Raw genomic sequence first — 24952 nt, 5'->3', positions numbered from 1 at the left:
TTTGTTTATTGCCCTGTAATCAAGCCCAGTTTCATCTGTTTTCCCAAAGCTTAAAACTCGGGATGTGTTTATGTTGCTATATTTCTGGCAACATGACAGTGAATGGATGTCTTTTTTTATTTATTGTTTCACATTGAGTATTTGCACTTGTCAATGTGATATTTTATTTCTGGAGATGCTCAATTCCAGTCACACCTGGGTTTTAAGTTGATTGAGTTGAAAGGGTCCCCTGGATTAAAAACAGTAACCATGGTCATCTGCCAAGGGTTGGGCAGATTTTGAACTAAGCTGAGAAAGCTAAGGTAATGTGTTTTTTTTTCTTTTTTTTTTTTTTCTTCTAAATATCTATCTCTCCTACATGAGATATATATGGACAGTTGTGGCTCTTGAAGGTAATATCGCCGTACACAATTATAAAGTCCCTCTCACTGTTATTTATACAAAGGTGCAATACAAATTTAGACAAAAAGATTCTGATCTAAAAAGATAATACAAGTGCAGGGCAGTCAAATCAGTTTGCACACAAGCACTCAGTCAATTAATGACCCAGGGCCTGTGGGGGGACGACGACAATTAAAAACAATTGTTTAAAAAAATAAATAAATTGCAACAGTAAACAAGCATTACACACGAGGCAGCGATAGCTAGCGGAAGAGCACTTGTTCATTGCTGGCCCTGGCACTAGTTGCATATACAGACAACCTCCCCCTGCCCTGTTCAAAAACAGTTAATAAAGGAATTGGCAGAAGACAGAAATCTTAAGAAGCTTGGCAGACATACAAAGCCACTACACTAATCAATAGTCTGGAACCCACACTTGCACTGGATAGGACTGTAGAGATGTTTCCCAGTATGGGGCAATGGATAGGACACATTACTACACTGCAAGTTTTATTTATTTATTCTGTATTGAAAAAGAGATGCATGTGAAATGTTCTAGGTGTCCAGAATTCTGATTATGACAGAAGGGTCAAAAAAAGAAAACACACTACTATCCTTTACATGTGTTGTGCAGCTGCTGTATGCTATGTATACAGGATATATCAATAAACACTTCATTGCTGGGAAAAAAAAATCCTGCCAGGCGTATTCTTCTACCACCCAATTAAAACTAGTGAACATTTGTTGTTAAACCTTATTGCTGTGTTTGGCCAAGCCTTTGTTGTGAAATGCCTTTATCAGCATATATCTACCCAAGAACAAAGACAGATTTAAAAAAAAAAACAACCTTCCTCTCACTTTTCTGTAAAAACAGACACCGTTTAAGTTTAAAAGAATTGTCTTCCATTTGACTTCTATAGCGTTGAGTGAGCAGGAATTGCTAGTAAAGACGGGTTGAGAAAATGGGTACAAAAACAGCATACAAAATGAATAAATCACATCTCAATTATGTAATTTTAGTATTGGCAACATCATAAAAATAACCCTTTTTTAAAAGATAAATTACATGTTATTGGAGTAATACATTGCTTTTGTTGAATAGCTTCAAGCAACAACAAAAAAAACCTCACTTTTGTTTCAAGGGGTTGGTAGGCTGTGTCATTGTCGTCTTCGTGCACTGCAAGTCATTCTTCATCAAGTTAAAGTCACAGTCCTTTGTGTGTAAAGCAGGGTTTGCACGTGCATTGCAGTTTGCTCTTGCATTCCTTCCCTGGCTATAGCTGCTAACCCTTGGCCCCACAGGTTTGCTGTCTGGCATATTTCTTTGACTGAAAAGTTCTTCCATTAGACTACTCTTTTTGCTTCTTGCTGCTCCTCCCTTCATCTCCAGTCCATCTCCATTCTGCTTAGCCACTGCTGTGGCTTTGGAAAAGGATGGTTTGTATCCACTTATTCCCAAATCCTCACATTCTAGCTGTCCACTGGCTTGTTTTGTGGGGGTTATGCTCCAGTTTGTGTTGCTTAATTTGAAGACAGCCATCCCATGAGCAGGTCGCCCGTGGTGCAGGTTTTGGACAGTCTCTTTAAATGTATACTGTCGCCTCTGTTTAACGGTGGGTTTATTGTGCTTAGAGGAGGATTCCACTGTATTGGAAAACTCTGGAAAATCATACAGCTCATCAATACTGTTCTTGCTTTCTTCATTGTGGAGCATCTCACTGTTTTCTTGAGTCTGGTCTTTTCTTTCTCTCTCTTCCATTTCTAGAGCCTCCCGAAGGAGCAAATCATGCTTTTCCTCGTCCTCCCTTTCTCTCTTACTTTGTTCTTCCGGGCTGACGATTTCCTCAGTTTCTTCCTGGCTCGCCTCATCTTCATCATCTTCCTCTTTGTTTTCTGGAATGAGTTGATATAAAATGAAGGTTTACTGTAAATTATAAACACAGTGCCCATATCATGTGTGTTAGTGGTCAGCAACAGTGAATTTGTGACACTTTTTCTAGCATTTTTTATACTACTGCTATTGAATTATGCACAATCCATTTACCCTAGCAAGGCAGTTAATACCTGAAAATTAAGCATCCCGGGTAAGCATCTCCTAATTACACTAACTTGAAATAAGTTCCATTAACTAACTAATTTGAACACTTGTAATGAACCTATTTTGTTCTCACCCTGCTCTGGTCTATAAGAATTATCTCCATTCAATCTTTCTTCTGTTTTCAGCTCCTCCATTTGTTCGTTGTCACTTTGGTTTTCTTGATCTGAAACATTTGTTATCATATTCACCTGCAAATAAAATAGCTGCTTCAATATGAAAGTGTGACCAAGGCCCTACCACTGGAGTACTGTTGGCTTGTTTTATCAAAGTAACTCTTTAGAACTCAACGTGATCTATTCAATTGATCTAAACAGCAGATGTTCTAAAAAGGTTATTTTTGTACCCAGGTGAAAATCAAAGACACTGTTCATGCGAGTCACTTTATTTTAATCCAACTTATATTAACATGTTCAATATAATTATATCATATATATATATATATATATATATATATATATATATATATATATATATATATATATATATATATATAGTTTTAGTTATTGCTTGATACTATGCTACTGTATTAAAATATCAGATTACTCATTGTGTACCATGTTATGAAATTCATTTTTTAGGATTTAGCAAGATTACCTACTTCCTGATACAAGAACTACTAATAGCATAGCACAGGTGTAGAATCCCATACAGTTATATATTAAGAAAGGGTGTTCCATACCACTGCTTAAAATATCAGTATGTGCTTTTTTGTTAAATGTTATCAAATCACAAAATTAAAAAAAAATAAAAATAAAAAAAAATAAAACTTATGTCCACAAGTGCTGTATGTGACATTTTTATTAGTCAGAAATTAGAGGTCTTTCTACCTGAATCTACATAAATGCTTTTATTTAAAAATACATTCTTGATTACCGTATCTGTCGCTTGTTCCTTGGCATCGGGCATTGAGCAGGGAGAGGGCAGTGGTGGGTGGAAGAAATCATCTGTCTGAACAGATTTCGTTACATTTCTCACTGAGGAAAAAAGAAACATACTAAAATACATTTACACACCATGAAGACAAAATGAATACCACACTGCTTATGTGCTCTTGAATGTTCTGTAAACAAAAATGGTATTAGCTTTAGAGAGTTTCTGTGGATATTACAGGGGTGTAATTAAGACTCCCATTGCATAGCCGTTTCAGCCACTCCTGGTTTCATTTAGAATACACACCAGAGCGTATTACCTCTATACTGTGGCTATTCAAGCTCATACTAAAACCTGGAATGGGTGCAACTGCTATGCAATAGTAATTCGATTTCCATCCTTGTAATAACTCCAGTTCTCTGCACTTCCAAGACAGATCTGCAGAGCCTGACTACAATATAAAGTAATGTATTTTTGCCAGATAAAAGTGAAAACATGCATTTAACACAACCGTTGCTTGAATCACACTTGGAAATGCACAGTGGGTTTTAATGAGGCAGTTGCAGTTTAAAAAAAGAGGAACAAACATGTTTTTTTGCTGTAGCTCCAGGTGCTATTAATGAATGCAGTGCAGGTTCATTTACCATGGGATCTGAACATGCATTTTGTAAATCGTACAGTAGGTCTCTATATGGTACATGCACATTTCCAGTGCGCTGCTGAAATCATTGCCTACCTCTTGGCAGGACGTCCCTCTTAGGACAGCCTTTCACCAGTCTGTTTGAGTAGATATACTGAATTTCTAATTCTCCTTCTTTTTCCTGAAAGAATTAGTGTATAAAAAAGGGCAACTGTTGTGTTGTTTTTGGATATTTTTTTTCTCAATAAAAATCCACATTTTGATAAAGTGTTACTTTTGTATCTCTCCATATCATCGGGGGGGGGATACCATTACAAGTGATTGCATTCTAGTCATACCAAAGTTACCTATAACTATGATAAATATTTTCGAAGTGACTACCAGCACTCACCTGGATCCTCTTTCTGAGAAGACCCAACTGCATCTGCAAGAACTCTGACAGTTCTCGAGATTCCAGGGTCTTTCTGGTTTCTGCTGCCAGGTGACGAGTAAATGAAGTATTGCACAGCTCAAGCTTTTTCTCTAGTTCCTGTAACAATTGTAATGAAATATTTACAAGCTACAATGACATCAAACTTCGAGAAGTGGAGTATTTATTTATTTGAAAATTCTGCTAACATAGCAGTGTGTTTGGGAGGTGTCCTTGGGCTGGATGTCTGATTAGTTCTAATAAGCAGGGTCACCTGTTACATCAATCGGTATAGATCAATAAAAATATAAGCAAGTATCAGAAAAGTTTCCATATAAAAGGAGAGATGACATCCAGTCCCAGCCTGCGAGGGAGTCTTCTCGTGCTCTTGTTGGTCTCCCTGTTGGTTATGGTAGTATTAGATATCTAACCTCTATCTCAATTTAAACAACCCATGGATGGAATCTCTTTAAACAGCCATGCTAGTCATAATCCTCTTTACATAATCCTACTGCTTTACTTTCCTTGAACATCAACAGCAGCGCAGTGCACCGTTTCACAGGGACGCACAGCACTTCTATGACAGGGGGCACCCTTTAGAAACAGGGTCTCCACAGCAGATTTGTTTTAGTCAGACTGTACAATCACTGCATAAAACCAACATGTATTATTATTATTATTATTATTATTTATTATTATTATTATTATTATTATTATTATTATATATTTGTACAAAAATATACAAAACCAAAAGAATTCTTCATGTTGATGTTGGGCTGCTGTGAGGTTACAATCAGCCCATAATGTCAAAAGTAGACCATGTACATGTACCTGACACTATAAACCCATAAGATAACATTACACATGTATGTTTGGATGTGCTTGATTTGTATCTGCTTTCTGTTTTGTATTTATGATCTACATGAGGCACGTCAAGTCTTATTACTATAAAGGTGTCGCGTGACAACTGTTAAATAATAAGGGTACAAACTCCTGTAGTTTACAGAACTGTATTCCTTTACTACTAATTATAACCTTGTAATTCACAGCAGTCCATCTGTTCTTCATCAACAGAATCATGCCATATCCTGACAGACCCCCTCTAACTTATCCACTTTCCACTATGAATCATTGTTGAATGAAAGTCAGCAATATATAGATCTAAAAAAAATTTACTATTTAAAACAGAATAGCCACTGTCAAAAGAATATTCACTCAGCCCACTCCCCTCCTCCTGTAAATGCCCTCTTACAGAACGCAGAGACACAGTACCTGAATCTTCTTTTCCTGGTATCCAGTGCTGACTCGGAGCACCCTTAGCTTGCGTGCAAGTTCCTCCCTCTCTTCCAGCTTCTTGTCCTCGGAGAGCTGCTGCAGCCTCTGCAGGCTGTCTTTGGTACGCAGCAGCTCTGCTTCGCATGACCTCAGCTTGTGGGACCCGATGTGGTCCTGCTCCTGGGACCTGCGAAGCTGCTCTCTCAGGCTCTTCACCTCACTGCTGTGCTGAGCTATCATGTGAGGCAGGCTGCTCTCCGAGTCTTCAAACTTCCTCAGAGCCTTGGCGTGGCGGCTCTGCAGCTGCTTCAGGAGCTTGTTCTCCAAGTCGACGGCATTCAGTTTCTCCTGCAGGTCGTGCAAGTCATTGCTCAGCTTCTTGATTTGGTGGAGCCGGGCCGACAAGATACGCGCTGTAGGCCCACTCCCTGACTTATGGGAGATCATGCTAATCTGAGGGATGCTACCAGTTCGGTTGTTTCTTACATAGCTGGTCCACTTTTGCGGATTTCTCAATGGGTTCTTATTTCGAACTAGGGAAAAAGTAACAAATAACAATAACAAAAGGATTTACATTGAACCTGTGACCTTGTGGCAGTATGAAAATGCTTTGGTGTCACTGTACTTACAGAAGAAATATCAGATTACACACTCATACTGTCCTGCTAAAGTTATGTGATGGTTTACTTAAGTCACATAGCATCTCATGATGAAGACAAACTGGTAGCACCTCTGGAAATTAGATTTACTAGAGAGATGAATTGGTGAGAGGTTGAGAACGGAGCTCTTTATATTTAGGAACTATGTACAAGCAGTCATTTTAGAAAAGGTGGGCTTGCATGTTATGGCTTTGGATTTGTTTGGTATATGAAGGCTGTATCTGTGCATGGACATTCCTAATGTTATCAGTATCCTTGGAGGGGAATTCATTTTTACATGCCTTGTTCTATACTATTTTTAATATTTTTTCAACGGCTCAGTCGCTGGGGATTATATTTGTTCCTTTTTCAGAATAAAACACAGTGGCTTATGCTTGTCTATATGACTACTACTACTACCTCATACACATTCTCTCACCTTTGACCGCTGGCAAAACATCCCTGCTCTCATTCTGCTTCTTGCTAGCTGAGAATGGTTTTACGCCTGAACTACGTTGAGACCTGTCTGAACTGTGCTGGGACTCGAAAGACTCTGAGTAGTCCAGATCGGAGCTGGCATCCCTAGACACGCAGGGACTGCTGCTGCTGCCACGGCTGTAGCTAGTGATCCTGCTGGGGGAGCAGGATTCTGTTGTGCAAGCTGTGCAGACACCGTCCCCTCTCCCTGTCTCACTAGGGGATCTCTCCTCAACTACTGTGTCTGACCTTGCATTAAACATGCCTCGATTTACAGCACGTTGCCTGAAATTACACAGACAGTGGTTGACATACAACAGCAGCTGCACTGGGGAAATTAGATGGCACACACTTCTGTAATTACTTTTTTTCTTTCAGTATAAGAATGCAGTTTTCTGTATTTTTAATTTACATTTTGCCTGGGATTGGAATTAACAAAACAGCTTATACTGGTGTATTTAACAATGAAAAGTTAAACCTTTCTAAACACTGTCAAGTGTAAATTAGTGTACCACACAGCACTATATACTGTTTTGTACTCCCTTTGTAAGAGTGCTTTTTTTAACATTTGCACAAAATGTTGAATATATATTATTAAATATTTTCTTTCATTAATTTTGTCATCATGTTTGCTTTATTGATCAGTACAGCAGTATGAATTAGAAATTAATTCAACTGGTAATTTTGTGAAATGGTTATGGGTGCAATGTAATTTTTGTCCATTTAATATGTTGGCATTCACTGGCTGCAGATATCATTACTGTTCAACAGGATTGTGGGACCATTTATTGAAAACACCTTTATTTGCGAGCCATTCCATTAAATATCATCTTCCAGCTTATGGAAAATGTCTGCTTCGCACAAGCCACCTAGCTGTTCTTCACACACCCTTTTGCCCATCATTATCATATGATTATTATTTGGCACAGCCCAGCCCATTCCTTTACACAAATTCAATGGTAAAATAAACCTCCCTTTATGGACTTCCCCTGTTTTAAGTATGTCAGGTCAAGAGGCGAAACAATTCAAGTTTGCTTCAGTAAACCACGAAAAAGGTTTTCCTTGAATAGTGCCCTGTATATTTAAAAAAAAAATGTGATGGGCTAGGTTTTATATCAAGATGAAAAACATTTCTTATGTGTCAGCACACAATGCCCAGTCTACAGTACACTGAAACATGGGACAAACTGCTGGATTCCAACTCCCTCTATGGGTCAGTGAACAGCACAGCCACAAAACAGACCTTACATGAAAGGAGCGGTTTGTTAGAAGATGAACTTGACCTATTTATTTCCATTCCAAAACAAGATTAAACTGTTTTTTTTTTTTAATGTGGTTTATAAATGACACCAGTAGGAATAATCTTTTGCTAGCATGTGTAACATGCAAAGCTTATCAAAATAGCAAGGAGGAAGTAAGTGCTTTAAGACTACAAAAAAGCTCAAGCCAACTTGCAATTCTGCAACATTCAAACACATTGTAGCTACCATCACTTTGAACATCTCCCAGGACTGAATTATTCCTCATAACAATCACAACTCCCTATCTGAACAAAGTGCTTGTGTTTTTTGTCAGACTAATATCCAGCAATGTGTAAAGTTAAACTGAGTATTGAAAATGAAAATAAACCAGTTGCATTTTGTCTGACACGTTCACATTGAGGCAGGGATAGTATTTAATTTCGGGAGGGCTTCTAAACATCACACCACAATCATGCTTCAAACCTGCCCTGACTGGAGGGGCCACAAAGCCCCTTTCACACTGGCATGCCTTACCCGGGTCGGAACCTACCCGGGTCAGGACTCGGTGTCATGTGGGTCGGCTATGAGATTTCACACTGCTTTTAATAAAGCAGGGTTGACCTGGGTGACAGACGCAAGCACACAATGCACGTATCATTGGGTTAACCCGGGTACGACCCAGGTATGTGGTTTCACACTACGTGGGATTGTGACCCAGGTAGGAGTTCCATTGTGAAAGGGGCTCGTTCTTCAAGCCAATCCAACCCTCAGCCCTATCTGATACACGTTGATCACTAAACTAATGCCCATTTCATGTATTTATATGTACTGTATTTTGTTTTTATGCTTACATACATATATACAAGTTTTCTGAAACTATTCAGACAATAAATAATACTTATCAGCCACTTCATACTTACGGCAAAAATCCAAAGTTAAAAATGGAATCACCAGGCTATGCTGCTACTTTGTTCGGTTACTCTGTACTTAAGCAGGGCACCAAGTACATATGGCTGACAAACAGCAAAAGTAAAATTTGCCTTCTATAAGTTTCACTGGAGTGGTCAACCCCTCAGTTCATTTTCTTTGGATGCTGTGTCTGAAAAAAATACAAAATGAACATTACACAGATTAATTAACATTGTGTTTAAAACTATTTAACTGGCATGTCTGTTCTGTTTTTGAGCAATAATACTTGCAAAATGCAAAACAAAGCTAAAAAAAAAAAGAAATCAATAGCCGATCTAAAACAACTCTGTTATCCGCAAAACAGCCAATATAGACGAATGTGGAATATACAGCTAAATAATATTTTTAGAAATTAAAATATCCTGAGATATTGATTGCTTGAGTGAAACCTTAAAGTCTCTCTTCGTGGTCTTACATTCTGTCGCTTGAAGAAACGTTTTTTTTATAATATTGGTCTCCTTGGCAACAATGATGCGTTTCTCCGTTCCGTGTGCAGGCTGGGAATTGTAGTCCCACTACAACTAAGTAGTAAAAAAATACACTGAAACTTTTTTTTTTTTTTTAATGCAACGACGGCGCCGTTTTTACTACAATTTTCACAACAGACGAAACTGTTTAAATATATGAACGAAGCTTTTAGCTGCTCAGTAAGTGAATGTCAGTGTTTTGAAAGCATACTCCCGTGTTACCAGTGTGCATTGCAGCAAATCTCCAACAGTTTGATATTCTTGTACTTTTTTAATTTTGTAGCGCAAGAAAAAAAAGAAAGCAGGTTGATTAAAAACAAAGATAAACTGCCCACTTTCAGTACTAATGTTGAAAAACGTATTTGAAAAAACCCATTACAAACACATGTTAAGCTATATACAACTGAGGGAGATCCATTTAATAGTAAACCTAGTGTGAGCATATCAACAAATCTAAACTCTGTGCCGCCCAATACCGCTGGAACCACCTGCTACATTGGGCAAGTATAGCTGGCTAAACAGTTTACAGTTTCAAGAAAACATGATCTGAGCAGCTCAGCCACAAGTGAAAAAAAATTCTCAGCACAATAAAAGGGAGACCAAATCTTACTCTTAAAAAAGCTAAGAGAGGTAAAACATTTCAAACTTTGGTCAGCCCACTGCCTCAGAAATCATAAGATATATAAAAGTGTCCCACGGTGATGTTGCGGTTTTTCCATGATAAACTAAGCACTTAGTACGATTACTTCAGCATATCTTTTGGCTTTACAATGCTTACCTATGCGTTACCGCGCTTTCAGTATGCTGCGCTGCACTTTCCCTTGATTTCGCTATGGCTCACTTGGGGGTTGACTTTGACAGCAGAGACAAGAGAGGTGCACCTGCGTGCACATGATTTGGGGAATGATAGTATACGGTACATTACTTATATAATATAATGTAATACAATCATTTATCACTGCATAGTGCTATAAAACTAGCGACTTTGCAGCAATCATTCGGTGTTGGTAAACCTGTGTTTAATGTAGCAGCAACAGACCTCTCTGCACAACACACGCAATACCACACTATGGGCTGGCGAAGATCTCTTGCCTTATTTGTACATGCTCTTTTGCACACTAGCATGATGGAGGTGCAAGGAGAGAGGGATGGTTCTTTTTTTGGAATGTTTTTTTGAGTGACAACCAGACGTGCCAATCACTTGTCGTTTTGTGAATGCCAAAAGTTTGTCCAAACCAATCCTGAATTGAACAAGGAATGAGAGGATTTTTTTTTTTTTTAATTACCGTTGTGGGTTGGTTGAAGTTCGCAGTGGCACCGCGTCGGGTTTAGATAGGCACTTTTAAAACCACAATTTCTTCATTCTTAAACTAAAGAGTAACAAACATGGTCATCAAAGTTTATTTAGCGACTGCATCTGGCTCAACAGCGGTAAGTTCAGATTTATTTATTTATTTATTTATTCATATATTTTTTCAAACAGAAATTATTTTGCGTGCATATGTTAAACTTGAAAGCCTGTTAAACTGTAACAGAATTTATATTGCTAGAATAACGATCTACACATCATTAAATAAAGAAAATACGTATTTTATTGAACCTTTTTTAACTTCGTTAAAGTACATTATTATTATTATTATTTATTACATTATTAATATTATTATAATATGTATTAATATTATTATATTATTATTATTCAAGTATGTACAGGACTCAGATATTTTATTATCAAAGTCTGGAAAGGGGACTAGACTCAAAAACTCTCTGGCAATGTATACTTTCGAAGGTTTTTGTTGGGTTTGCGAAATCAATTAACTTTTAAGACCAAAAAAATTAAAGGACAGTAAGTCCATAGACAGAGAGGGACACAGACATATAAAGCGGTGTTTCCTGGGGCTATATCTAGCTCACAGCTCATATTTCAAACCTGCACTAGCAATCAATCAAACACTAACCAACACCTACCCCGCCCCCTACACCCACCAACAGACTGAGCAGCTCTCTAGAAAATTCCAAAACAGAATCTCGGTGACAATATAGTACAGACTAAATGCGATTCTGTATGCATATCTGTATTCAGAGAGGAAGAAACAGTTTTCTGAGAGTGCTTGGCACTGGTTAAGCAGGTTGGTTTTGATTTGCCCTTCTTTAAAGATATTCCACAATCATTTTCAAGCATATGTTGTCTAACAGCACATTTTGCGGCTGATGGTTATAAATGGAAATAATTTCATATTTAGATTAGTGCATGCGGCTGAGGGGGCAGTTCAGTAAGGCTGGAAAAAAAGGTGGTGATGTTTACCTGTGTTGTACTGTTTTGAGAAATACACATTGCATTAATAAAGTAGAAAAACATTGGTTTGTGTGTCTATGGAATGTGCTACAGAGCACTGATAGAGTGTTTAGCAGTGCCCTGGCATTAACCTACTTTGTAATCAAGACAGCCTTGAGCTGGCTTCAAAACAGCAGCTTCTCTCCTCCTTAAAAAATGTGATATGATGACACAGGTGCCTCCTGAGTTCTATAAAGGACTCCTCAGCATCCCATGTGGTGTATCTATCAGGAAACGATATTACTCAGACATACTGTAGGGTTGGCAAGTGTAACATTTCATTGCTGAATGAGCTGTTTAAATGGGCCTGTTTTGCTCACTGAATGGATGTTTTTATCTTGAGTCAAAGCCTTGTTTTTCATTAGTGTGACCATCGCTGAGGGCAGTTTGTATTCTCTCTAGACTCACGACACAAGGCAGGGTTTCCACAACTCCTCGCACCTTTATTAAGTATAAAGATACCTCCCTCGTACAACTTTTAATGTATTCGGGTGGGGGTGAAATCAACATATTCATTTCAATAAAAAAACAAGAATAATCTGGTCACGTGTTCAGTATTGCCTTCAAACTAATGTTTATTGAACCAGTTTTAAAATATGCAAATAATAATCCACCTGATGCATTTCCATAAAGCTTTGTAAAGTACATCACAAACCAAAGCAGCGCCACTGTATGGTGAAATAGGCACATTTTTTATGTTTTCATTGCAAACCTTTCAGCCGGAATACAGACTCAAGCATACTCGAAACCACTATAAATAATCTGGTGTCTAAATATAGTCCTTCAAATGGTTTAATCCGAGAACCCTCCTTTTGTCTCTTGTGGATTTGTACCCAGTTTCAAACCAAGGCCAGTGTCCCAGAAAGACTTTATAACCAGGGTCTCCGCGTCCTTAGTTTAACCTGCCTTGTATGGGCTGGCAGGTGTACAAAGTGTAATATATCTAGCTGAATACACTGCTAATCTGACAACTCTAACTGGTGTTGTGTTAGTCTAACACATGCTGCAGGGCATTTTGTTTTGGATCAGAGCTCTATTTTGGCAAACAGTAAGATGATCGGACACCATCAATTTTGAAAGTTTGATCACCGCAATGAAAAATGACAAAACAGTGATACATGAAAAAACAACAGCAAAACATTTGCCCATCAAGTTGTAAAGTAACACATTAAACGGCGATGCTAGACTCATTTTTGGATTTGTTTAAATATCTCTGAGAGCTGGCTATCCCAGATGATGGAGATCATTAGTTTTATTTGTTTGTTTGTTTATATTACATTTTTTAACCCATTATGACATTCCTTAACATTCCGTGAATAGAGCTTTTTGAATCACAGATCTCACAATTTTGGTTTCCTCTTCTTCCCAGATCAAGAAAAAGCAACAGGATGTGGTGGGGTTCTTGGAAGCCCTTAAGGTTGACTATACAGAATTTGATATTGCCACAAACGAAGAGAACAGAATGTGGATGAGAGAGAACGTGCCTGGAGAGAAGAAACCATCAAACGGAATCCCATTACCCCCGCAGATCTTCAATGATCAGAATTACTGCGGGGTACCAAGAACAGTTATTAAGTAGCACACAACACAGATGGTCATGCAATTACATTGTAATAACTGGGTAATTATATAATAACTGATGGCCCTTGTACATTACATGCATATATATATATATATATATATATATATATATATATATATATATATATATATATATATATATATATGTATGCATGTAGTATATAGGGGATAGCAGTTTTTCTTCTGAGTAGTGTCCTGCAACGTGTGCCATGCAATGCAAACCAGTCACAGCAAGCCAATGCTTTAGCATGAGCAGAGCAGTTCAAGAGAACGTTACTAAACGTTGGCATCTCTTTCAGAAGTGTGTGAAATGGAGAAAGGGAGTGCTGTCATTGACAATGTTCTGTTCTCTTTTCCAGGACTATGACACTTTCTTCAACGCCAAGGAAGACAATGAAGTGTTTGCATTCCTGGGCCTCGCTCCTCCCCCAGGTTCAAAGGTTTGAGGGGCATTCTTTATTTTCACTGTTTGTATTCATCAGGTGTTGATTGGAAACCAGTTATCAGTAGTTGAAATACTGGGAACATGGTCAAAGAAATGGCAGTAGTGTCTACACGGACATCACACCTGATTGTTCATTTAACAATTACAATGTATATAAAAAGTATTCCGGCTTCTAAAGGTAGATTTTCTATCTATTTCATTAAATTTACTTCTGCTGTAAGAGTTTATATACTGCTGTAAGAGTATATATATATATATATATATATATATATATATATATATATATATATATATATATATATATATATATATATATATATATATATATATATATATATATACTTTATCTTCTACTCAAGATGCTGGACTATTATAGAAAATAATCAAAAGTGAAAATCTAAATCCATGTCAGGGCTTAAATGTGATCTATTATCAATATTAGTGTCACAGCTTGCCACACTGCATGTTTCTCAGTAAACAGTGTGTACAGAAGTGCACCTGTATGCACACCTGTACCATAACCAATCAGCAATCAGAGAGAAAGAAAGAAAGCCCTCCCACCGTACTGATTAAATGTGAGTTTGCAGGTGTGACTTGCTGAGGGTGCACAATGTTAAAGCTGGTGTTTTTCTTGGTGCAGGAAGCTCAGCTTGCAGAAAAGGCGCTTGTTCTTCAGAATGGAAAAGATCCAGAGGAACATCACAAAGCATCAGTAATTTAACATTCAAATAGCATTCCTTATTGACCTTTCTCTATCCATACCTTTCTCCCTGTGCACGTCTTTCCCTGTTATTCAGCACGTCCAAACACTGTTCTTTCTATCCTCTCCGTCTCTTCTGGTGTAATTGTTCAGTTGTGAATGAGTGATCTACGCTCTTAAGTGGACCCGGGAAGATGTTGACCTCCTTCTGCTAACATTGCACTATCGCATGCAGTTCTTTTCCCCTGGGAGTGTAGTGCACCTGGGATAAACAAACACACTTACCCCTTTACCCATACAAGCCATTAGATTTTTTTCAGCTGTCATATGTTTTATATTGAAAACTCTGGGTAAAGCAAAGATGGTATGTTTTGACAGTGTTCATTTAATATGTTTTGATTGCATGTTATGATGAATACCCATGGTAAATGTGGACCTGTTCTAATTCTCATAGAAATATGGTACAAACGAATAATACTGTGGTTAGAAATAAGACATATATTGTAGGGGTGAGCAGAGGAACAATTGCGTGTAATTGTACTAGTTATCAAAGCTGTCATACTTACATGGTTAGACAGAAGTGGATTGATGAGTAAAGCTGTTTGTTAGTAAATTGTAGAATTGTAATCGAGGCATGATCAAGCATGGAATGGGTTAGTTGGCCCCTGTGTTTAGTAGCTGTTTGTTTACCGCTTGCTCTACATAGAGTGGCAGAGGCCATTGTAAAAGGCTGTTATCTACTTCCAGCTTTGGTTTACAGTAGTTCTTCTGCTGGTGTTTTTTTTAATATAAATAAATTGTAATATAAATTTTGAATATGAATTGCTCTAAACAGAGGTAGCATAATCAGTGCTTCCCCACTCTCCCCAGAGGGCAAGTCTCACACCAGCCCTGACGGTGGTAACATTAATGCAAGCCCTTGCCATTTACAATAGTGACATTTTCTTTCATTTTTCAGGTTTCTGAAAAGACAATCCAAGTTCCAGGTTTGCCTTGTGTCAGAGATAGGGGGCGACAAATACGGGAAATACTTGCCTAAGGCCGTTTCGCACCTGTCCATTTTAATGAGAGGAATCCAACTGATAGGGCACGTGAATAGCTGGAGGATGCCTTTTGTTAAATATGAACGGTTATCGCATTGAAAGAAGCTGTCTGAAATGTTCAACTTTGATCTACCTGTTGTAGCTCGGAGGTTTGGAAGGAATACGTTCCTGTAAGAATGCAAATCAGGATCGTCTTGGGATTTCGTCTGTTTGTTTTTCATTTGTTTTGCAAGGGCTCATGTATTGTCTGTATTATTATTATATTGAGAGAATGCACTGATGCCATCAGTAAAACGACACTGTGTACAACACATTGATTATACGCAGTGGCTCCTAATGAAAGATATTGGGGATGAACATCTGCTGTTGTAGAAAAGTTTATTTAGTTGTATTCAGATTAAAACTACTGCAGCTTTCACATGCTGCACATTATAAGTGAACTAGCATTAAGTGTGGGTTGAATAACGTGCTTCGTTGCAGTGCTTTTAATCGTCATGAACTTCTGGTATAATGAATATTGTAGACGTGTCATTTTTAAGTTTAATAGACATGACAATGCACACAAATGCCAATGTCCCTTCATGAAATCCATTGACGTTGACCAGCTTCTTATATATACAACACCTTTATTAGCCCAGGAGAGACAGGCCCTCTTATGCCATTTAACATGTGGAACAAACCGTCTCTCTGCAGCAGCGGTGTCAGTCTTATCCAGTTTGCACCCTATTGTTGTGTGAACAGGCAGAGGAATGTAATGGTGATTCAGCGGCCCCCGAAGATCTTCACAAGGTGTCCGATCCAGGAGAAGCTGCAGAGGAAAGCGAGGAGAGCGTAATTCCAGTTTTCTCCAGTCAGAAATAACACTGACGTCTTACTCTGAAGTCTCATTTTACTCACCAAGTCCTTTAACCCGTTTAATCTCAACCTGCTGTGTTGTTTCATTTAACCATTAATTTAATTTAAGTTTCCTTTTTGGAAGTTATGACAGTCACCAAGCGAACTCAAAATATTTAACACGGCATTCATTTTGAAGGGTCTGTATTAACTGGCAACTAAAACTAGGGAATCATTCGAAGTCCCTTCTTCTTAAAACACGTGCATGAGAAAAATGACTTGCCTTAAAAATAACAGCTGATGTAATATTGTAACTTGTGTTTCATTGATTTAATATAGATCACAGAAGCATATGTGTATCACTGAACTGAATGTCGTTTTTATGTTTTCGTACGTTGCTAGCGACTCTTACTTTTCGGTTTTGCAGTACAGCTCTTCCATATCCCCTTCAGTCACTGTGTGCATTATTGTACAATGTTAGTTTCCTATCTATGCATCTATTTTATAATACATAATGTTTTTTTTTTCAGAGTTTTGGCAGGGCAACTTCTCAAACTCCGTGGAGTTCACTCAAACTGTTTTAACATTTCTAAAAATTCAAATTGCGACCGGACTGGGATATTAAAGCATTATTTCTTTCACTTCTAATTGAAGGCTCTCCTTTTCACAGATGAAGGAACCCAGCGAGAAAGAGGAGGAGGAGGAGGAGGTTGAAAACAAGGTATTTCTCTCAGTAAACTTGACTCTTTCACTGCAGATTATTTCTGTACTGGTGTGTAGGATCTACATAACCAGCTCACTAAACTTAATCATTCTTCTAGAATCTCTGACCTTTAATCCATAAACAAGCTAACATGCATCTGTGTGCAGAGTGTCGCAGCCAGGGTTTCATATTTAAACATTTCAGCAAGCAGCTTGCTAGCAATAATAACATAGAAAGCTGTAATTATTGTCTAATGGTTTTCTATTTTATAAAAAAATGTCGTTTGACATGAACATATAACCACTTAAGCAAGGAATACTATACCCCCAATGTTATATAATGAGGCTGTAATTTCATTAGGGGATTTTAGGGTTACATATAAACCATTAGAGCACAAGCAGTAGCTGGGCTTATTCTTCTCGGTTCACATCCCAATACATTTCCTTTGTCTTTGAGAAGTCAGAGGAGTGGCTTTTGACAATCTTTCTGTTTTCAAAAACTCTTCAACCTGGGAAATGGCTTTAAGAAGCCACCCGCACCTGCATAAGTAAGGAACTCATGCAGAGATGTCAATGGGGAGTTAATAAAAATGTGTCTTACCTGTTTGCTGGTAGTTTTACCCTTTCTCCTTGTTCTCTTTTAACTTCAACAGACAGAGGACGCAGAGAAGCCAGTAACAGAGGTTGGGTTAATTCATCGTTTTAAACAATGTCAATGGCACTGAAGTGATCATCTTAAGAGAAAACCTTTTTGTAATCCTTTTCTTCAGATCCTGTTCAGTTCCTTGCTTTCCCATTAATACTAATGCTTGCTATTTACTCTTTGTCACTTGCACTGTCCAGTATTTCTTAATGAACCGAGATGTGGTTGCTGTGCACAGAGAACTCCAGCTAACAAAAAATATAAGGAGCATACATTAACACACACTATGAAGAAATATCTAACTTCTAAACTTAATTTGTGTTCTGATTATCCTCCTTTTTTCCTTCACAAAAAGCTTCCCTCCCTCCATTCCTTTCCCATTACCCTTTTTCTAGCTTTTAATTCCCATATTTCTCTTGCCTTTTTTGTTTGTTTACAATGAAGAGCATCCTGTCACTGAGGTAGATTCTATTGCCTGCCCCCTTGTGTGTCTATCCCATTCCTTTAGACTGCAGAAGTTTGATTTACACACGTAACTGCATCAAAACCAAGCTTGTTGTTAACATAGGTATAGTTACCTTATAAACCATGTATTGCATGCATGCTGTTCAAACTAAGAATCAGATGCAAACTACAGGTGCAGCTGAGAAGTTGTATAGGAGTCTAAACAGAATAAATGTTGTCTTTCCTTTGCAGCAGGGCGTTGGTCACTAAAATCCTGTAACCTCGGCACACTGCATTAGCGTGGCTACGATACTGTCTTTTGAAAAAAAACTGTTAAAACATCTTCAAAGAACCAGCCACACCCACTGAAGAAGAGCATCCGCCTGCTGACTCCTATCATAGATCACAGCCTCTACAGAAACAAGACAGACTGTTCTTACTCCTTCAATTAGACTGTTCTTCTTCTCAGTGTCTTTCTAGCCAACTACATCATGCAATCCCTTTTTTTCTTGCTTTTTAATCACCTCATTTTTCTTGCTTCTCCTTTGCTTAGGATGAAGAAGAGCATCCGGTCACTGAGGTACACCCGTTTTTCTCTTCTGCTTGTTATATTTTGTCTTTCTCTTTTCTCGTATTTTATACTAGAAGTGATACAAGAATATTAATAATAATTAAAACAATCTTGAGTGAGTTATCCACTTCCCTGCTTCCCATCAGCATTTCTCTTGCTCTGTATTCTATGTGTCTTTTGGGTTCATCACCACAACTTCAGTGGTGGATTCTTAAATGTTTTTTAATGAGTTTCATGGTGAGATGGTGGATGTAGTAGATATAATAACTCTGCACTGTAAACTTGACCTGGTAAAATGTTCTTTTGGGATTCTTTTTTGTAATTATTTGGCTTCTGTGCAACTAATTGAATGGTGCAAGTCAAATAAGAAAAAATCAAGTCATCTTAGAAATAACCTGACTTAAAATGCTATAAAATGAAGTCAGTTAATTGAATGTGTTTAGTTAGTTTAGTTATTTCTACACTTTCATTTACTGTCATTATGTTATATACAGATATTATTTGGTCTACTTTAAATGAACACATTTCATTTCAGTGTTATGTAGGATTAAAAGCCTGGCATTCTTTTATCTTGTATAAAGTCTCTGCTCTTTCCCCTTCGTCAATAAAGCCTAATCACATTGCTTCAGCTTCTAACCCCCTTTCTGTGTCACTGTGCAGGATGAAGGTGAGCAGCCTGTCACTGAGGTACATTCTCTTTCCTGTTCTGTCTTTCACTTCTTAAACCCTGTGCATTCCACCCATTCGGGCACATTAAGCCAATCCACTCCCTTTCTAAGTGTTGCTTCTCATTTCTCCTTTCCTCAGATTCCTTGCCTGAGCATTCATTTTCCACCCCTCATCTGCCCCTCTTCCTCTGCTCCTTGTTCCTATTCGTATTTGTTCCTGATCCTTCCCCTGTTCTCCTGTGGCCCCCTCTCTTTTCCTACTCATGATTTCTTTCCCAGTTCTAATGAATTGTTCCACTGTATTTTGACTCCTTTATTTCTTATGCTTGCTTGCTATCATTTACATATCTAACCACCACGCTATAAGATGAGCTGTGTGTCAATGAGGTAGTTCTGCTTTTCCTTGATGATTTTACCCTGTACTGTCTAATTCCTTCTTCCATTATTTCCTGCATTTCTTTCCTGACAGAAACAGTAGCATTAGGGTAGGGTTTCAATCCATGTTGTCAGGTTTCTTCCATTCCACTTTATCATTCAGCCTTTCTGACTGTCCTTTGCCCTTTTCTCACCAGCCACCTCCTCGATTCTCTTTTCCGTTTCGCATTCCCTTGCAATAATTCATCATTACCCTTTCTTTTCGTTCATTATTCCTGTGGTTCTTCCCTCATGCCTCTCCCTTTTCTCTTCCACCTTTCCAAATGCACATTCATTGTTAAGCTCTTCCATGCATTATTTCTCCTTCATCGTTGTTGCTGCTCCTCTTTCTGGTCTCCATGCATGTGTTTAGTTTTTCTCTTACCTCATCTCTCTGATTTCATTGCTGTCCCCTTCTCAGGATGAAGAGGAGGAGCCGGTCACTGAGGTAGACTCATCTTGTGTGCTTATCTAGTTTCTTTCCACAACAGGCATCCATCCCTACCCTTGTTTGCTGTTGTCCTCCTCCAAGCTTTAGTTCTGGGTTACTTGTTTAGGGCTGCATGTCTCAGCAAGCTGGAGTTCTTACTGTGCATGTATCTCCATTAGCCCTTTAAGTTATTTTTCATTTCTTTGATGTGGCATTCATTTCAAAACCTTATTTCTTGCTGGGTTTTTTTTTCAATTTATTCCGCTTTTACTTGCTTTTAATGTGACTATTTGCATTGCTGTCCCATGTTTTAGGATGAAGAGGAGGAGCCCATAACAGAGGTAGAGGCAAACTTTTGCTTACTGTCTGACTCGTACTCCATCGCTCAGCTTGTCTAACTGCAAAGACCATCTTTGGCGCTGAGTGCTGGGCAGGTTACCAGCGCCTGACTGGATAATTGGGACCATGTCTCGATGCAAGCAAAATCACATTGGTCTTAGTGCAGTGATGTGAATAATCAGCCGTTTAAACCTCATCACATCAATTCTTATTCAAATAATAAACTGCTGTCCTTCACGGCACCTGGTTTGATCACTGTAGACAGAGGAATGAGGGTGTCAGACTGGAAAAAGCTCTACACCCACTCTGAACTCCTTTAAATATGGAAGATCAGCCGTGGATTCCATCATGTTATTGAAAATCCCAAATATACTGGGATGCACCTTCTCATGATTTGAATCGGCACGTTTTCTTACAAATACAGAAATTGCATGTTCAGCCGGTGCCAGGTCCGTGCTGCTATCAAATCCATCTGTTCATTAACCTCTTCATCAACTTCCTTTTCATCTCCACCATAACTCCTTCTTACTCATTCACTTTGAGTTATTTATTTTACCGAGAAACACCTTCTTTTTGTCGTGTTCTTGATTATTTAGCCTTTCAGTCATGTCTTGAATTTCAAAACGTGTACTGAAGCATTCATCATCCATTCCCCGGTTCAGTCCATCTCTTAAACCTGCATCTTTTTTTCTCTCATATCTAACATCTTTTCAGTGGGTTTCTTGTATTCAACACAGTTTCTTTTGTTTCCTTTCAAAAACTCTTTGGACTTGCAAAGGAGGAAGAAGAGGAGGAGCCAGTGACAGAGGTACACTAACAGAGCCGCCACTCACACCTGGTCCAAGTGACCTGAGCGCGCTTTTGAAATTGGGATTATACAGACAGGGCACGTCGTCTCCAGTGCCACCGGACACTAGAAATATTCTTACAGGCCAGCTGGCAAACGTGCTTGTTGGGATAGTCTGTGTAACGGCTGTGTGGCAGACCACTGGTCAATTTTGAATGCGTCTAGGAGATCACACTTTCTTGTCTCATATATTTTTTAGACACAATACTGAATGTGCTTGCACCAGAGTTTAGTAAAAGGAAAAAAAAAACTGGTGATTTGACAAAACTAGTGTATTTTCTTTCTAGTTTTGTGACAATGCAAACTCAGCACTAAAGTAAATGATATGTGAATTTGGCAAAAGTGACAATGGTGTAAATAGTCAAGTTACCTGGGGAGTGGTGTGGTGAGACAGTTAACATGATCACTATAGTCAAAGGAAAAAAAAAATAATAAATATATATATATATATATATATATATATATATATATATATATATATATATATATATATATATATATATATATATATAATAAACTGGTAATTGCTCCCCCTGAGAAATAATCTGGTGGGCTTGATGAATATTAACGACATGGATCACTCGTAAGACAATGCATTTCACAACATCAGGCACCTGTGATTATTTGTCCAGCAATATTCTGAATCAAAGACCAGCTGTTATCTGTTTAATAATGCAGAGGGACCCTGACAACTATAAACCTGCTTCAGTGATGATTCTGTCTTTGAAGAATTACTCAAAATGCCCAGACTTGGCTAGCAACACTTCCCCCAGTGTTGTGAATGTTTTACTGTATTTCTGGCTTATTAGGAGTGATACCGCTAGTTGCAATTTGGTAGGTTTTTTTTTTTTTTTCCCTCTTGGAGAATGAAAAGTATGGATTACATGATTGAGGTTTAAATTATGGATAAAGTGGAAAAAAATCTGTATTATAAACCTTGTTTTTATTACATGGTAGATCTATTAATATGAGTAATCATGATGACTTGAATATGCAGGATCTGGATCACTCGATTGGTGTCATTTAAATACCTCTTATAACACAGAGTCCTTATAATAGTAGCACTCTGTAAGCAGTGCTGCCAGCTAGTGGATGTCCTGTATATTACAGTGACATGGTGTCACAATTCCTAAGAACCCACCCCTCTGGTTTGTTTTCTGGTGCTGGCATAATTCTGAGAGGTTCCACTGTGGTTTTTGTCCACTTTTAGTCCACCTGCACTTTGCATGTGTCCAGCGTATTTGAATTGATTCAATCACTTGCCTTTGCTGAACTTCAAGTTTCTTTGAGTCTGCTTCAGGCTCTTCTGGTTTGGGGGCTCAGACCAGCACATCATCAATGTACAGGACCATTAAAAAACAAAACGTGTCACTCCATTGTTAATAGGGTTAATGGTACAGGATAGTAAGATATTTTTTGTAATATTACTTTTAAAAGTAGTTATTCTGCCTGCTCAAATTTGCTTCTAGAATTTACAAAAAACGTTTTTCGTTAGTTTAATTTCCCTGCTACAGTACTTGCTGTCTTTAATATTTTGGGCATCCTTTCTTTCTTCTGATAGGATGAAGAACAAGGCGAGGCAGCTAGAGAATCTTAATTATGCTTTTCAGTGCATTTCCCTTGCAAAGATTTTTAAGGTAAGTGGTGTAGCCTAACTGCTTGTCGCAGTACAATATTCAACCAGAAGGTGGTGCTACAGGATAAGAAAGAAAAGAAAGTCAGCAGTCAGATACTAGTGTATGCATATAAATGTACCTGTTCTTTATATATTTACTGTATGCAGCAGCCCAATCATTAATAATGTAGTAAACCAAGTCCTGTATGCCACAGTGAAATACAGTAAAGTAAGAAACACAATAAACCATGCCTATAGTATTATTAGCACAAATCTTACAGGGTATGGTACAGCCGTAAGCCCCAACAGGCGCTTCATTATATGGAGCCAAATGCAGGGCCACAGAACAACAACCGTATCACATTACATTGAGGTGTGAAATGAGGAGAAATGGGTGTACTAATACACTAATAATGCACAACAAAATAATCAGTGTCTGAATGAAGCAGTCAGAATATTGACGTTGACGCACCGTTTTCTACTGCAATTTAAATGCTGCATTAAAATGTAATTAGGAGTCATTTAAATCCTTAAACTTGTATTTCAGGAAACAGAAGCCCCTTCAGCCCAACACTTGCTCCCTGGATACACACTTCTAATCTACACAGCACAAACACAGAATTTTCCACCGTCACAAGCCTAGGCTGTAAGAAAAGACAAGGATATTTTCTTATCAGCTGCAGCCTGTTTGTCAGAAAATCCTTTTCAGCATGATCATGGATTGCAGCCTGTTTACCACATGGCTGCTTAAGAAAACAGCAGATGCTTAGATCCCTGGAAGGATAATCTTACCCTCAGTGTGTCGTGTTTTTCACATAGTGCCACTTCCAATACGAGAACAATGGCAGAGCGATCTGCAGTAAAAGTGCATTTATTAGGAGCAGATGGTCAGGCACAGTGTTACAGAACCGCTGTGAACTTAAAACAGAAATGCTGACTCATTTTGGAAACTAAACTTACTCGGTCATTGTTTGCAACATCTGTTGCTTTGCTGTTCCTGTTCTTAATTGTTAGTTAGTTAGTTATTTTTATGTTATTGATTACCAGAGCAACCGCTAGTTTTGCTACAAATGTCAAAAAGGAAAAACAGGCCACCCACAAGGGTAGTGCAACAGTGTTAGGGTGTGGGGTTTAAAGATGTTCTCTGCAGTACGTTCTGCTTCAACACCACTAGTAATATACTATATATTTGCACCAATAACAATACTGAGGGCCATATTTACTGCACTCTCAGTTTTGTACTTTACCGTTGAGCTAATTAAAGAATAGAGTAAATGCTTTGGTAATAAGTCAGATATATTTGATCCTATTCAATGCACTTTTATCACAGCTAAACTGCAGTGTTTGCTTCACATTGTTAAATGCCTGTGAGGGGTGGAAACTCCTGAGTCCAAATTGGAGAAAAGGAAGAAAAAAGGTCTCTGGTTCCCAGTTCATTAGTTCACGGTTTCCAAAGACACTCAATGGGAATGGCTCATAATCTATCCAGAGGTCTCTTTTATAATCTCAGTAGCGCTTCTGCAGATGTGGATTTTTGTGTGTTGTCTAATTGGACTCTGGTCATTTCCACCCGGAGCACTGATATTACTGTAGAACATATTTGTGTAATGTATTGAGGTGAATTGTTTTGTTTATTGCCAAATCTCCTAGTTGTATAAAATGTTGTTATAATAAAATTCTCCAGAGTAGTGTGTGTGTTTTTTTTTTGCATTAGCAAAGTGGTAGCCCTCTTTTTTACTTATATATATAATCAGTAAAATCACTTTAATCACAATACTTAAGCCCTTTCAGTAAAAGATCTCCTTCAATGCACTATTGCCATTACATACAGTAAGTCTGCTTATGATGTAGTCGCTTTACTGCAGAAACCTTCCCATGG

The 24952-nt window shown here is 38.1% G+C and overlaps 2 protein-coding genes across 36 annotated transcripts; one reads left to right on the top strand and one right to left on the bottom strand.

The window, feature by feature from the left end:
• Nucleotides 1-1507: 1507 nt before the first annotated feature.
• On the bottom strand, nucleotides 1508-9172 carry LOC121302739 (lebercilin-like protein). 2 transcript variants are annotated; one of them, XM_041232859.1, is made up of 7 exons: nucleotides 8950-9172; nucleotides 5671-6206; nucleotides 4381-4518; nucleotides 4086-4170; nucleotides 3353-3453; nucleotides 2553-2667; nucleotides 1508-2274 (listed from the first exon to the last, which is right to left on the bottom strand). In XM_041232859.1, the coding sequence occupies exons 2-7, from the start codon at nucleotides 6118-6120 to the stop codon at nucleotides 1508-1510; spliced, it is 1656 nt and encodes a 551-aa protein (XP_041088793.1). In that variant the 5' UTR covers nucleotides 6121-6206; nucleotides 8950-9172. The 2 variants fall into 2 exon arrangements, with proteins under 2 accessions (XP_041088793.1, XP_041088794.1); XM_041232860.1 differs by lacking the exon at nucleotides 8950-9172 and having other exon boundaries at nucleotides 5671-7412.
• A 1586-nt stretch (nucleotides 9173-10758) lies between these two features.
• Nucleotides 10759-24761, top strand: sh3bgr (SH3 domain binding glutamate-rich protein). 34 transcript variants are annotated; one of them, XM_041232871.1, is made up of 12 exons: nucleotides 10759-10896; nucleotides 13167-13352; nucleotides 13738-13818; nucleotides 14464-14535; nucleotides 16260-16397; nucleotides 17071-17121; nucleotides 17756-17785; nucleotides 18743-18769; nucleotides 20587-20613; nucleotides 21390-21419; nucleotides 23020-23095; nucleotides 23621-24761. In XM_041232871.1, the coding sequence occupies exons 1-11, from the start codon at nucleotides 10852-10854 to the stop codon at nucleotides 23053-23055; spliced, it is 723 nt and encodes a 240-aa protein (XP_041088805.1). In that variant the 5' UTR covers nucleotides 10759-10851; the 3' UTR covers nucleotides 23056-23095; nucleotides 23621-24761. The 34 variants fall into 34 exon arrangements, with proteins under 34 accessions (XP_041088805.1, XP_041088807.1, XP_041088808.1 ...); XM_041232873.1 differs by lacking the exon at nucleotides 20587-20613; XM_041232874.1 differs by lacking the exon at nucleotides 21390-21419.
• Nucleotides 24762-24952: the final 191 nt, after the last annotated feature.

The sequence above is a fragment of the Polyodon spathula genome, chromosome 30 (genome assembly GCF_017654505.1).
Source record: "Polyodon spathula isolate WHYD16114869_AA chromosome 30, ASM1765450v1, whole genome shotgun sequence".
Classification (NCBI taxonomy): Eukaryota; Metazoa; Chordata; class Actinopteri; order Acipenseriformes; family Polyodontidae; genus Polyodon; species Polyodon spathula.
The sequence above is the reverse complement of the archived record's forward strand: the minus strand, read 5'-3'. Positions and strand labels throughout refer to the sequence as shown.

Bases quoted from the DNA above. Each gene is read 5' to 3' on its own strand.
- LOC121302739 (XM_041232859.1), bottom strand. From the start codon at position 6,120: ATGATCTCCCATAAGTCAGGGAGTGGGCCTACAGCGCGTATCTTGTCG. The intron at 4,171-4,380 runs GTGAGTGCTGGT...TAATTCTTTCAG, and splicing joins TTCTCAGAAAGAGGATCCAG to GAAAAAGAAGGAGAATTAGA. The intron at 2,668-3,352 runs GTAATCAAGAAT...TTTTATTTGCAG, and splicing joins AGGAACAAGCGACAGATACG to GTGAATATGATAACAAATGT.
- sh3bgr (XM_041232861.1), top strand. From the start codon at position 10,852: ATGGTCATCAAAGTTTATTTAGCGACTGCATCTGGCTCAACAGCG. The intron at 17,786-18,742 runs GTTGGGTTAATT...TCCTTTGCTTAG, and splicing joins CAGAGAAGCCAGTAACAGAG to GATGAAGAAGAGCATCCGGT. The intron at 18,770-19,420 runs GTACACCCGTTT...GTCACTGTGCAG, and splicing joins AAGAGCATCCGGTCACTGAG to GATGAAGGTGAGCAGCCTGT.